The sequence below is a fragment of the Aquarana catesbeiana genome, linkage group LG03 (assembly GCF_042186555.1).
Source record: "Aquarana catesbeiana isolate 2022-GZ linkage group LG03, ASM4218655v1, whole genome shotgun sequence".
In the NCBI taxonomy this organism is placed as follows: Eukaryota; Metazoa; Chordata; class Amphibia; order Anura; family Ranidae; genus Aquarana; species Aquarana catesbeiana.
Window position 1 is genome coordinate 633,067,224 of NC_133326.1, and position 15,380 is coordinate 633,082,603.

Genomic DNA, 15,380 nt, shown 5'->3' on the forward strand with positions numbered 1-15,380 from the left:
GGGTAAAAGTACTTCACACTGTTATAAAGGATGGGGGTTTGGAGCAACATATACTCCATCTGCAACTGCCCGAGGTTTTATGTATATAGTTAAAATAAATAAACAAAATAGCAGATTTCTTGGATAACAGGTCTCAAATATAGGACTCTGGCCAGAGTCTTCTATGACTGATAGTGCTGGCCGTCCTGGCTGGTCTAAATGAAATGTAAAATGTATACTGTTCCTATGCCAGTTTTTTACTTATTTGATATTTTGTATGTGAATTATATTAAAGGCTAATAGAATCTTTTCGGAAAAAAAGGCCAATGTCTTCTCTGGGCCAAAGGTCATTTAAAATGGTCTGTTGCAAAGTGGAAAACTGTTCCATGGGCAGACTAATTGAAATTTGACATTCTTTTTTGGCAACCACGGGCGCCGCGTCTACCGGACTAAAGAGGACTGTTATCAGCTCCCAGTTTAAAAGCCTGCATCTCTGATGGCATGGGGGCGCATTAGTGCGCATGGAATGGATACCTTGCACATCTGGAATGGCAATATCAGTGCTGAAAGATATATCCAGGTTTTAGAGCAGACATCTAGACTACGCCTTTTTCAGGGAAGGCCTTGTATATTTCAGCAGGACAATGCTAAACCGCATATTGCATGGTTTCGTAGTAGGGGTCCGGGTGCTTAACTGGCCTACCTGCAGTCCAGACCTTTCATTGATGGAAAAAATATTTGGCACATTTTGAAACAAAACATATGAAAAAAAAAAAAAAGATCCAGGACTGTTTAGCAGTTAGAATCCTATATCAGGCAGGAATGGGACAACATTCCTCTCCCAAAACTCTAGAAACTGGTCTCCTCAGTTCTCAGACTTTACAGAGTGTTGCTAAAGTGGAACTTTAGGTAATAATTGAAAACAGACGAACAGGCAGGATTTTTAACGCAGGAGAAATATGCTTCGTCTCTTCTTCATTAAAATTACCTGCCTGCTTGTCTGCACCTGTACAATGAGCAGCTCACGCACAGTTCACTGTAGAAATTCGGCAACGTCAAAGCCGACGGAACTCCCATGCATGCATGGGAGTGGCGTCATCCTTGCCCAGCCAATGAATGAGTTGTTGCCATCAATTGCAAAATTACCTTTTTTCTAGAAACAGTACATTTTCTCATTTGATATGGTTTCTTTTTTCTATTGTGAATAAAATATGGGTTTATGAGACTGGCATTTGTTTTTATGTTGATTTTACACTGCGTCCCAGCTTTTTTGGAATTGGGGTTGTAGTACTTTCACAATAATAAATTCACTATTTGCACCTAGCTTCTTCATCATACGCCCTCCAATCTACTCTACCATCTCTCTTACCAGTTCCTCCACAGTGGGTGGCCCTTTGGCTCTGAGACGTAAGGTTCCCTTTCCCGATGATATTCCGGAACTGTTAGCAGAAGAGCTGGAGCGCTGGCCAATCATATCTGGAAGACAATAAATCACAGAACATGTTGGATCTGTGTACACCAAAGCCTAGTGATAATCCTACTGGCACTGTAATTACACCCAATCAATTTATGGCTCTCGGTGGGTAATTTATACCCAGGTTTATCAGCTCAGATTGACTACTGTGCTACACTCATGGCTCCATAAGAACAGACTACACCATCTGCTTTATGTGACAGATATAAGGGACTGGCCAGTGCTTGTCTGACAAACTGTTTATTCCAGCCAACTCTACTGCAGTGTGGAGGTAAAGTGATATTTAACCATAGGACATACAAGGCTAGTATCCCAGAACAGATGGTCCACTTCATCCCAGGACAGATGGTCCAGTGTGTAGTATGGTAAATATAAAAGCATTGCAAAACGAATGTCACATTTACAGTTTCTAGACAGTAGGGCTTGTGAAAGAAAGAAAGGGAAGAAAGAAAGAGAGAAAACAAAAAGGAAAAATGGGAGAACGAAAAGGAAAAATGAGAGAACGAAAAGGAAAAATGAGAGAACGAAAAGGAAAAATGAGAGAACGAAAAGGAAAAATGAGAGAACGAAAAAGGAAAAATTAGAGATCGAAAAGGAAAAAGGAAAAAGGAAAAAAAGAAAAGGAAGAAGAGGAAGGAAAGAAAGAAAAGTGCAAAATATCAGTTTAAAAATGTAAACAACAAAAGTAGTCTTACAGCCATTAAGCATGAAGGAACTACAGGGAAGAGAATGGTGACCTTGACTCCTCTTGGAAGGATTTTTAAAAAATTCAGACTGTGTCTGTGGGAACTATGTACCCATTCAGTCAAAAGAGCATTTGTGAGGTCAGGTACAGATACTGGATGAGAAGACCTGGCTCACAATTGGCGTTTAAACTCATCATAGCTCAGTAGGGTTGAGATCAGAGCTCTGTGCAGACCATTTGGAGTCCCTCCACATCAAACTCATCAACCCTTGTCTTTATGAAGCTGGCATTGTGTAGGTAGGGAAATATGCTGAAACAGAAAAGGGCCTTCCCTAAACTATTGCCACAAGCTTCGAAGCGCATGTTTGTCCTAAATGTCTTTGTATGCTGTGGCATTATCAGTACACTTCACTAGAAATACCTCAACTCAATCATTTGGAAGTGGGTCCTCATACTTGGGGCCGTATAGGTATGTGTGACAGTGTTTGCCCAAATATTTGGCTTTTAGTGTATGCAGCCCATCTGAGAAAGCAGGACTGCAGTGAATCTTTAATCCAGTGCATACTTTATAGCAAAAACATTCCCAAATCCATAGTTCCTCTTATACACAGATAAACTGGGTGCTGGCCCCTATAGGCCGTCTCCACTCTCCATCAAAAGATATGAAAAGATAACAGCTGCATGCCAATCTTAGCTCTTCTTGCTGTATTTATTGATTGATCTTCACCCAAAACCACCCTTCTTGATGCGTTTCACCACTCCTGGTTGCTCACAAAGATAAGTCCCTTGCCCTATGATTGTGAGCATGCCAGGGATGGTGAAACGCATCAAGCAAAAAAAAAAAAAAAATACAACAAATAAAAAAAAAAAAAAAAAACAACTAGTGAGCCAGTTAGCTTCATAAATGTAGTAAGGTACACTTCTGCTTAGTAGACACGATCAGAAAATCATACGAAAAATACTGTACACAGCCTTCGAGAGACGATCATGACAGTTCATCTGAAATGATCTGAAGGGACAAACATAAAAAATTTTCTCCTACGATACAAGAATGTGCGATTTTCATTTAATCAGTACAGTATTTGTCAGGAAAAAATAAGAGCAAGACTACGCATGCTCAAAAACGAAAAAATACATTACAATACAACGCATTAAATCACTTGTATTCTGTCATACGAGAATTTTCATAAGTTTAGTAACCTCTTCATTTTAAATACGAGAATAGCATGAAAAAAAAAAAAAAAAAAAGGACGATCATTCGTCTGATATTCTCATCGCGTGTATGAGCCTTAAAGCACTACAGTTCCACCCATGTGCTGCTTTGGTAGCTTTATCTGGGTACTTTGTTCTCCAAGCTTGATGGGTGTAGCTGATCACCAATAATAGAACTATTGTAGTTACCAAAGGCCTTCCTGGGTTCACAAAGCTTTAGCATGAAGGTCTTCCCTCGAGTCAACTCTTTCAGGGTCCGGGCTACTTCAAAATGACGGCTACCAATCAAATTCTTCCCATTGATAGATTCAATCATGTCCCCCACATTAATAAGCTGCATGCGGTGTATAATACTGCCTTCTTTAATACGCTATGGATGACAAGATAAACACTCATTAGACAAAGATCAAGAAACTAGAAATGTGGAGATCAACATACTAAGAAGAGTACCTTGATGAAGGCGTAACCGGCACCGTTGTCAGTGATTGTGAGACCCAGCGAGTCTTCAGATTTATACACCTCAAGCTCCTTCTTTTGTCCTCGTATGTGAGCAAAGATGAAGTCCTCAAGTCCTATCTGACCGCCTAGAAGTTTATCCATGTCCAGACGATGAGTGTTCAGGGTACAAAACATCACCTGTTGAAGGTGGAACATTGGTTTAGTTAAAGAATTTGGAAACTCAGTACCAGTGTTGACGGGCTTTGTCGATAGCATACGTTTGGGATGCTTGCAAGGTCATTCAGAATTCATGGTCAGGTGCCTATGACCTGCAGTTGACTTCATTCTGACCTGCATTTGAAATGATTCAAGCAGGTTTTGCAAACCCATACAAGTCTGAAGCAAACAAAACCCTGTCAACATTGGCCCTTATGAAATTTTGTTTAGAGTTCTATTTCTGCAAACAAGGCTTTCTTTTCATGAATATTGTCATGCAACAATGATTTTTTTCCCCCGCAAACCTTAGACAATTAAACTTAATAAAACTAAACAAAAAGGTACTTTGTTTTTTTGAGCAGTGTTAGTTTAAAAATAAATAAATAGTGTTACTGTACATAAAAAGTGTGCATTTTATTCTGTAATTTGTCCTATTTAAAACACTAAAATTGTGATTTTGGAACAAAGCATTGCAAAATTATTTACAAATGAAGTAAAAGTTTTTTTCAGTGTGGTATATGTAAAAGGTGTAAAAATATTAATGAACAAACCAAACAAAAAACAGAAAAAAGTTTAAATATTCGTTTACAAAATAGAAAAAAGAACCACAAGCAACATTGTAATTGAATGGAGAAGGAGAATAAGGGAGTTAACCACTTCGCTCCTACATGTAAAAATCCTAATTTTATTTTTGCTAGAAAATTACTCAGAACCACCAAACATTATAGATGTATTTTTAACAGAGACCCTAGGAAATAAAATGGCGGTCATTGCAACTTTTTATGTGACATGGTATTTGCACAGAAATTTTTCAAAACTTTCATGAATTAAAGAAAAAACAAAACCCTAAAGTTAGCCCAATTAATTTGTATAATGTGAAAGATGATGTTACACCGAGTAAATAGATACCTAACATGTCATGCTTTAAAATTGCGCACACTCGTGGAATGGCGCCAGACATCGGTACTTAAAAATCTCCATAGGCAACGCTTTAAATTTGTTTACAGGTCACCAGTTTAGAGTTACAGTGGAGGTCTTGGAACAGAACTGTTGCTCACGCTCTAACGTTCACAGCAATACCTCACATGTGTGGTTTGAACGGTGTTTACATATGTGGCTGAGACGTACGTATGCCTTTGCTTCTGCGTGCGAGCATTTTATTTTATATTTTCACTTTCCCTTCACCTACTGTTCCTCTAAAATCTCTATGGTCAACTTACGGAGCATTCCTTCTCCGATTTGCCGATCACACGGGCGAGCCGATAGAAGCACCGGAGGGCCGCCTGTAAGAACAATCAAGTGGCTGAACTACCGATTGTTCTTACGGTGCAGGGAATCGCTGGCTGAAAAGAACAAACACCACTGAAACGGGAGGACCTCCATGTACGTCCTCCCTTGTGGGAAGTGGTCAATAATGGCAGATTGGAGTAAACTAAGGGTTAATAAAGGGGTTCAACAGAGCAACATAAAAAAAACTTATCAGGTTGCTTTAACTGACTTCATCTGCAGATTGAAGTTCGTATCTTGATCTTTAGATGAACAGAAAGATACAAAAATGAAACAATGTTTCATTGTAGCTTTCTGTAGTGGCAGTAGAGCAATGTTGTTGATAAACATTGCCACACTGCTTTCTTTTTTTTTTTTTTTTTACAACTCTTGCTGCTGGGACCTTCTCTGTGTACTCAGCAATGCAGCTATGATTAATCAGAATTGCTGTATACTGTGACAAGGGGGATCCCGGCAGCAAGGCAGAAGGACTGGGCATACTAGACATGCCCTGTGTACAATGATAACCTCTATTGGGGCATGTCTAGAGCACCAGAGATTGCAACTGGATAATACAACACTAAGGCTGCTTTCACACTGGGGCGGTAAGGGGCGCCGGCGGTAAAACGGCGCTATTTTTAGCGCTGTTTCACCGCGGTATTCGGCCGCTAGCGGTGCGGTTTTAACCCCCCCGCTGGCGGCCGAAAAAGGGTTAAAACCACTCGTATAGCGCGGCTATAGCCGCGGTATAGCCGCGGTATAGCCGCGCTGTCCCATTGATTTCAATGGGCAGGAGCCGTTTAGAAGCGGTGAATACACCGCTCCTTCACCGTTCCAAAGATGCGGCTAGCAGGAGTTTTTTTCTACTCCTGCCAGCGCACCACTTCAGTGTGAAAGCCCTCGGGCTTTCACACTGAACAAACAGCGGAGGCTGTTTTGGGGCGGTTTGCAGGCGGTATTTTTAGCGCAATAACGCCTGCAAACCGCCCCAGTGTGAAAGGGGTCTAAAAAAGGCTCAAATACTGGGGTATCCAGCAAGTCCAAGCAGAGGTTACCATTTGGTCTTCAGACAGTGAACTGGAAACCATAATTTCTACAAAAGGTCTACAAAAATAGTAGCTACAATGGATCCTAAAGCTAGTCTGACCAGCTGTAAAAACACCATGTCCTGACACCACCAGACCATAAAGGTCCAATGTACAACCATGAGCCTGTATTTACGGGTACTTTCTAGTAGACCCCTTGTTTCTAGACCTTAATGGAAGCCCTAAAAAACTTCTCTGATTTTCTCCCTTTTGGTGTTTAAATATACCATTGAAAGTGGCTTTTACATTTATAAAAGTGACTGAACAAAAACACCTTATGGTCCTACCAGAGATCTTGTGAGCTGATAACTTCCTATGCACTCTGCCTGTGCTGTATTTTTATCAGTTACATATCCCTGTGGACTAAAGGCCTGTTCACAAATAGCACAGCGACCTGTGTTTTTCTGCACTGGAAGAGCATCAGTCACTGTCAGGACACATAGAAAACAAATGTTTTCTATCTCCCCTATTCAAACTGCAATGCAGCTCAGAGGCCCGGTACATTGAGCTGCAATAAATTGCAGACACAGGAAAACACTGCATAGTGTGCAGTGACATGAATAAAGTGTCACTTTGTGCATTTCAAATAAAGTTGACAAAAAAAAAAAAAGAATAAAAAAGGCATGTGTGCTGAAAACAAACATTACACAGCTCCCTACCATCCCCTTCACTGCAGCTGTGATTTAGTGTGAGGACAGTGTTAACGCACTCCTCTTTACAGTGTTTAGAGAAGGGGATATTAGAAGGTGTTCTGTAGTCCTGTCCTAGGATGACAACATTGCTCCACTATAGATACAGTACCGCGAGTGAGTGTTGTCACCCTAGGACAGGAAGTGTGTTACTGTCAGGATCATCCGGTGAAAATAAAGGAGATAAAAACGCCAAAAAAAGGAAACTATGGTCTCGTTCACACATGCATCAATACCTTTTATGTGGCATTTATACAGGGTTTTCGAAGCCTCATAACCACCCTTTAATGCCTGCCATGAATATTACTATGGGCACCACACAGTGCAGTACACACAGAAGCGATAGCATTGGGTGCTGTTAAAAATGAAAACAACATGATTAAAGGGCATTTTTTTTAAACAAAAATAATAAAAAAACATGTCATACTTACCTGCTCTGTGCAATAGTTTTGCACAGAGCAGCCCAGATCCTTCTTTTTTCGGTTCCCCGGCCGGCGCTCCAGGCCCCTCCCTCCTGCCCCCAGAGAAAGCAGCTTGCTATGAGAGCTCCTGAGCCACTGCTCTGCGTGTCCATTCATACACAGAACCGCAGCTCAGCCCCACCCCGCCCCCTCTCTCCTCATTGGCTGTGATTGACTCTCGCTACTGTCTGAGCCAATGAGCAGGGAGAGAGTCCCCTGAGAGCCGCTGCTGTTGGTGTGTGCCCATTGCTGGATCGCGATGGGGCTCAGGTAAGTATTAGGGGGGACTGCTGCACCCAGAAGGTTTACCTTCATGAACCACTTCAGCCCCAAAAGGTTTTACCCCCTTAATGACCAGGCCATTTTTTGCGATACGGCACGGAGTTACTTTAACTGACAATTGTGCGGTCGTGCGACACTGTACCCAAATAAAATGTATGTTCTTTTTTCCCCACAAATAGAGCTTTCTTTTGGTGGTATTTGATGACCTCTGCGGTTTTAATTTTTTGCGCTATAAACATATTATTTACTTTCTGCTATAAAAAAACACATCCAATAGAAATAAAAAAAATTAAAAAAAAAAAAAAAATCGAATTTCTTCATCAATTTAGGCCAATATGTATTCTGCTACAAATTTTTTTTTTTGGTAAAAAAAAAATCCCAACAAGCGTATATTGATTGGTTTGGGCAAAAGTTATCGCGTCTGCAAACTATGGAATATTTTTATGGCATTACTCCATTTTATTTTTTTTACTAGTAATGGCGGCAATCAGCGATTTTTAGCGGAACTGCAACACTGCGGTGGACAAATTGGACAGCGGAGACTTTTTTGTGAACCATTGACATTATTACAGTGATCAGTGCTAAAAATATGTACCGTCATTGTACTGACACTGGCAGGGAAGAGGTTAACATCAGGGGCGATCAAAGGGTTAAAGTGGAGTTCCACCCAAAAATGGAACTTCCACTTTTTGGATCCCCCCCCCCCCCTCCGGTGTCATATTTGGCACCTTTCAGGGGGGAGGAGGGAGCAGATACCTGTCTAATACAGGTATTTGCTCCCACTTCCTGGCATAGATCACCTCGGTGATCGCGGTGACCTACTCCACTTCCGGCGCCTACCCCGTCCTCCCCCGCTGTATTCTGTGAGACACAGAATACAGCAGGGACCTAAGAAGACGCGCAGCGCGACTCGCGCATGCGCAGTGGGGAACCAGGAAGTGAAGCCGAACGGCTTCACTTTCTTATTCCCTTACCGAGGATGGCGGCGGCAGCACCTGAGAGCCATGGACGGATCGACTTCGGCTGCCGACATCGTGGGCTCCCTGGACAGGTAAATGTCCATATATTAAAAGTCAGCAGCTGCAGTATTTGTAACTGCTGGCTATTCATATTTTTTTTAGCGGACCTCCGCTTTAACTGTGTTCCCTGGGTGTGCTAAATGTGTGCTTTGACTGGATGAAGACAAAGATCGGTGTTCCTGCTTAGCAGAAACACAAGATCTCCATCTTCATCCCTGTCAGAACGACGATCTGCCTCTCTGGGGATCGATCGTGGGTGGCTGGCTGACATCGGGTACACCGGACCTGCTGATTGGCATTCCCTGTGTTCAATCAGCGCGCAAACGCACCTCCGACGGCATTCGCGCCTTCCAGTAGCTATTGCACTAAACGACGTACAGTAGAGCTGCACGATTAATCGTTAAGAATCGTTATCGCGATTTTTTTTCCCCATTGCGATCTTGAAAAAAGTATTTCCTGATTCTTTCTATGCAGAGAATTCTTTCTGCTCTGCTAAAGCTGATAGCCGTCAAAAGAAAAAAAAACAAAAAAAAACAAAAAAAAAAAAACGGGCAGTCTGCCAAGAATCACAACATTGTTTAGCAGTGGAACGTAAGTATAAACATTGTAACAATTTGTCCTATAGCCCTCATTCACACGAGGCGGACGATCAGTCCGTTGATCTCCGCTAAGCCGGCGGATGACAGATCCCTCTCTGCTCACTGAGCGGGGAGGGGCTTGTCAGGCACCGCTGCCACCTATGGAGGGATCAGATAAAAGCAGACAGCATGTCCGTTTTCATCAGATCTCACCCGATCCGATAGCGACGGATCTGGACGTAGGGCCATCCGTCTGCTTTTTGCGGATCAGACCGGGTCGGATGTCAGCGGACATGTCTCCGCTGACATCCGTCGCTCCATAGGCTAACATGGAGTGCCCGTTCAGGTCCGCCGTCAAAACTGACAGGCGGACCTGAACGGTCCGATCGTGTGAAAGGGGCCTTAGATTAAAGGAATACACTTCGGTGTGTAAATGAGGGAAGTTTAAACCACTTAAACACTAAACCTTTTTCTGACATTTGTTGGTTTCAAGTTAAAATAATTTTTTTTGCTAGAAAATTACTTAGAACCCCCAAACATTATATATATATTTTTTTAGTAGAGACCCTAGAGAATAAAATGGTGGTTATTGCAATATTTTATCACACTGTATTTGCGCAGCAGTCGTTCAAATGCAATTTTTTGGGAAAAAAAATTACACTTTAACCACATGCCGACCAGCCGCTGCAGTTGTACTGCAGCAGAATGGCACGGCTGGGCGAAACAATGTTATGTAAAGTCACTTCGCCCTGTGGCCACTAGAGCCGATGTGAGTGCCCGGCGGTCTCGATCACCGCCGGGCTCCTGCGATTGTTCGGGGCACACGGAGAATCGGGATCTGTGTGTGTAAACACAGTTTCCGCTTCTCTGAGGGGAGAAGAGACAGATCCTCTGTTCATACAGAGTATGAACAGAGAATCTGTTATCTTCCCTGCACTTTCCACATCCCCCTAAAGTTAGAACACTTCCTAGGACACACATTAACCCCTTCACTGCCCCTTAGTGTTAACCCCTTCACTGCCAGTGACATTTTTACAGTAATCGATGCATTTTTAATCGCACTGATCGCTGTATTAATGCCAATGGTCCCAAAAATGTGTCAAAATTGTCCGACGTGTCCACCATAATGTCGCAGTCACAATAAAAATCGCTGATCGCCGCCATTATTAGTAAAAAAAAAAACAAAAAAAACTTATTTAAAAAAATGCCATAAATCTATCCCCTATTTTGTAGACGCTATAACTTTTGCGCAAACAAATCAATATACGCTTATTGCAAATTTTTTTACCAAAAATGTGTAGAAGAATACATATCGACCTAAACTGAGGGAAAAAAATGTTTTTTTTATATATTTTTTGGGGATATTTTTTATAGCAAAAAGTAAAAAAATAATGTGTTTTTTTCAAAATTGTTGCTCTTTTTTGTTTACAGCGCAAAAAAATAAAAACCGCAGAGGCGATCAAATACCAAATAAAGCTCTATTTGTGGGGAAAAAAGGACGTCGATTTTGTTTGGAAACCACGTCGCACAACCGTGCAATTGGCAGTTAAAGCGACGCAGTGCCGAATCGCAAAAAATGCTCTGGTCTTTGGCCAGCCAAATGGTCCGGGGCTGAAGTGGTTAATGAATTAAAACAAAACCAACCAGTAAAGTTAGCCCAATTTTTTTGTATAATGTCAAAGATTTTACGCCGTGAGAATTGTGATCTTTTTATTCTAAGCAAAAAAATTGTGGTTCTCATTTTGGCCAGAATCGCCCAGCTCTAACGTACAGGTATGTTGTTTCTCACAATAGAGCCGACCTGCCGCAGTACATCTGTGGTAGGCGCTTGTAAGTGGTTAAGCAGCTTATTGCTTTCATGAGGCTGTCAGCTGCCTCCATTCATTTCAATGGTAATGCACCATAACCGCACCTATAGCATTTATGGCGTGTTGATGAAGCTTTTATAAAGTGTCATCTGGGTGCTGGGGAAGAGGCAGTGGGGGTTCCTGCATCCCAGAATGCACAGGGAAATAGAGAACTAGGACAGTGCAGCTCCAGCCACTTCCTGTTTGTACAGAGCAGCCGTGTGGCATCACACTTGCTTCTGTGTGCGGGCAAACACATCCAAGCCAGCAATACCGACAGTGCCAGGCAGAAGCAGGAGTATTGAGTATTATTACCAGCAGCAAGCAGAGTTGAGCTGAACCAAGCCAAATGTCAAAGAGATCAAAGTATACAAATCCATCTGGCAGAGAATTCACAAAAATGTCTGCTATCACTTTATTTATTGGTAATAGTGTAATCACTTATTTTTAACTGCCGTTTTGTAATGTTAAACTTTTTTTTAAATGTCCGCTATCACACCTCAACCTAATCATGCCTCAAAGTAGATCCTTTTCACTTCCCCTTTCAGCATTTGCCTAGAGAAAAACAACACTTTCATGGGTGTTTAACAAGCATTCCTGATGCTTTTTCCAACACTTCACAAACACATCAAAAATACGTCATAAATGCTGTAGAAGCGTTAATGAGCATTGCTTCATTCTTCATAATCAAGCGGGAAGGAGCCCCAACGCTGCCATGACGTCTAAGGACTAGTGAGCTGCATCATTTTACATTTTTGTTCTCGGGTTTAGATTATTTCTCATGGATTAATGTGGCCATACACACAGTGACTGTCACACATTCACATTTTTGATCACGGTTTCACATGACACGCACAGCAAATATTCCGTCTATATTGTATTCCGGAGTACACAGTAATGTTTAGGCAGCAAAGCATGACACAAATGTATCTCTGCTGAATCAACATGGACTGACAAAAAAAATCCCCCCCCTGGATCGAACAGAAATAATTCCTTATTGCCTGGTTCATCCTGCACACATGATGTGAATGAGGATTTTTGCCGAAACGCATAGGCTACAGTCTGTATCCCTCCTCAGATGGCTTTACAATAAAATACAGTTTGAGGTTTACGGAGTTGCCAGCTATTTTCTCTGATGATATACTGTGACTGTCCAGACTGATCGACCTATTTATACGTCTGGTGATTTTTAATGTAATTCTCTTATAAAAGCATGATTATAGGTCAGTGGTCTCAACACTGCGGCCCTCTGCTTGCCTTTACCTGGTCATTGGGGCAGTGTTCCTCTCACTGATACAAGACACTATTCTAACCACTGACATCAACAATGGGGTACTATTCCTCCCACTGACACCAACAATGGGGTACTATCCCTCCCACTGACACCAACAATGGGGTACTATCTCTCCCACTGACACCAACAATGGGGTACTATCCCTCCCACTGACACCAACAATGGGGTACTATCCCTCCCACTGACACCAACAATGGGGTACTATCCCTCCCACTGACACCAACAATGGGGTACTATCCCTCCCACTGACACCAACAATGGGGTACTATCCCTCCCACTGACACCAACAATGGGGTACTATCCCTCCCACTGACACCAACAATGGGGTACTATCCCTCCCACTGACACCAACAATGGGGTACTATCCCTCCCACTGACATCAACAATGGGGTACTATTCCTCCCACTGACATCAACAATGGGGTACTATTCCTCCCACTGACATGAACAATGGGGTACTATTCCTCCCACTGACATCAACAATGGGGTACTATTCCTCCCACTGACATCAACAATGGGGTACTATTCCTTCCACTGACATCAACAATGGGGTACTATTCCTTCCACTGACATCAACAATGGGGTACTATCCCTCCCACTGAAATCAACAATGGGGCACTATCCCTCTCACTGACATAGATTAGGCATTATTCCTCCCACTGACACCAGCTTCCGGCCCCCATAAAGTCTGAACTGGCCCTTTGTTTAGAAAGTTTGGAGACCCCCGATATAGGCTGTCACTTCTAACCCCTTTCTGAACACGCTAGTTTCCTGGTTGTCATGCTAATCCTCTATTGTCGATGTGTTCTAGCTCACGGACCCATTGCAAGCACACAGAGCAGGAGTTCTGATTTCATGAGCTGCAAACCTGTTTAGGGTCAGTGATTTATATTTTACTGAGGCCAGAGACAGCCAAGCAGCTAGCATTTTTAAAGAGATAGTTTGCAATGGTAGACTATGTATCTCCCCATCATAGGCTTCCTTTAAAAGCAGAGATACCAAAAGCTTTAATCACCCAAAGCACATTTACAGTTGAACCATTAGTATCAGTGTCACCCTTGAGGCGGCAGCTAGGGAATCCAGAATGATGAATCTACAGCTGGAGACACGGTGCCGGGAGTCTGCTGTCAGCTATGGAACAATTAAAGTTATTGCAACCAACGTGAACCGCTTACTGCGTGAGAACAGGTATTATACACAACATAGCCGACGTTCCATCCCATAAACACAGGTGATTGAACTATTACAATCACTACACTCACACAGACAGTATCTTATAATCTGTTGGAGGAACTGGCACCATTCACTATATACCATCATCAATCAGTTCTTATTTTAGCATCATTCTGGAAGATTGCCACATTATTAGAATGCACAGAACATGCTCTGTTAGGCCCCTTTCACACTGGGGCGGTGGGGGCGTCGGCGGTAAAACAGCGCTATTTTTAGCGCTGTTTTACCGTCGTTTTTGCGGCTGTATTCGGCCGCTAGCGGTGCGGTTTTAACCCCCGCTGGTGGCCGAAAAAGGGTTAAACCCGCTCGTACAGCGCAGCTATAGCCGCGGTATAGCCACGCTGTCCCATTGATTTCAATGGGCAGGAGCGGTTTAGGAGCGGTGAACACACCGCTCCAAAGATGCGGCTCGCAGGACTTTTTTTTACTGTCCTGCCAGCGCACCGCTTCAGTGTGAAAGCCCTCGGGCTTTCACACTGAACAAACAGCGGAGGCTGTTTAGGGGCGGTTTGCAGGCGGTATTTTTAGCGCAATAACGCCTGCAAACCGCCCCAGTGTGAAAGGGGCCTTAGATATTTAAACCCCCCTGAGGTTCACTTATCTATTCCTTAAAAAGTCAAAAAACATTTTCCCAATTAAGATCCATGCCACACTAGTGATCCTGTCAATGTTGAGAACTCGCCAACAGCATCTACTACATAGTGACTACATCACTACAATGCGTGGTGACCTGCATTAAAGCAGAACTAAACTGCATCTGAGCACCACAAACAAAAAGGTATTTTCATTTATTTTTTTAACACTCAAAACAAACGCCCCCATCCATCCATGTCTCCAAGCCTTATTCTGTTGAGAAATCAGTTTGAAGAACAACCCCTAGCACAGTGATGGTGAACCTTGGCACCCCAGATGTTTTGAAACTACATTTTTCACGACGCTCAACTACACTGCAGAGTGCATGAGCATCATGGGAAATGTAGTTCCAAAACCTCTGGGGTGCCAAGGTTCACCATCCCTGCCCTAGCATATCTAACCACAGCCATCTTGAGTAAGGGCAGATGATTCATGTAGTATTTACGTCCTGGAATGCATCTGCCCCTAGCTCAGGCAGGCAGATGTGCTTAGCCGAGAAAGCGCCCCCTTCAGATGAAAGTAAAAAAAATATGCTCATGAGGGCTCCTGGGATGTATTACATCATTTGGGCCTAGGCCAGAAACCAGGAAGTAACTGAAGAAATGCAAGAAGAAAAAAAAAAAAAAAAAGAAGAAGGTTTAAAGCAAATAAATATAATATACTGTATACAGATTAAAATTAGTGAACGTTAATTGAGAGAGTTTAGCTCGACTTTAATCTGCACAGATCAATGCAGGATCACTGTTAGGGAACATAGAAATCAATTGTCTTCTATGTGCCCTGTACACAACACAACACTGCATTTTTCTGCTACACACTGAACCCCACTTCCTGTCTCTGCACCACAGCTCCCCTGTTGTACATAGGAATGAATGAAACATGCAGGTTAAAGAGCGACAGCACGCTCAATCGGCCTTTGAGGGAGCGACACATACTAGGAGGTAAGAGCTTTCACTGCCCTACTGTACCCTGCATAGCGATCCTGTTGCT

The 15,380-nt window shown here is 42.7% G+C and overlaps 1 protein-coding gene across 2 annotated transcripts in view; it reads right to left on the reverse strand.

The window, feature by feature from the left end:
• Positions 1–15,380, reverse strand: part of LOC141133232 (PDZ domain-containing protein GIPC1-like) — a 52,548-nt gene that overhangs the window by 9,968 nt on the left and 27,200 nt on the right. For both annotated transcript variants that reach the window (XM_073622483.1, XM_073622484.1), the window contains exons 3-5: positions 3,801–3,986; positions 3,540–3,720; positions 1,349–1,455 (exon numbers count right to left, since the gene is read on the reverse strand). In XM_073622483.1, the coding sequence (XP_073478584.1) occupies positions 1,349–1,455; positions 3,540–3,720; positions 3,801–3,986 (474 nt within the window). The remainder of the gene's footprint in view (positions 1–1,348; positions 1,456–3,539; positions 3,721–3,800; positions 3,987–15,380) is intronic.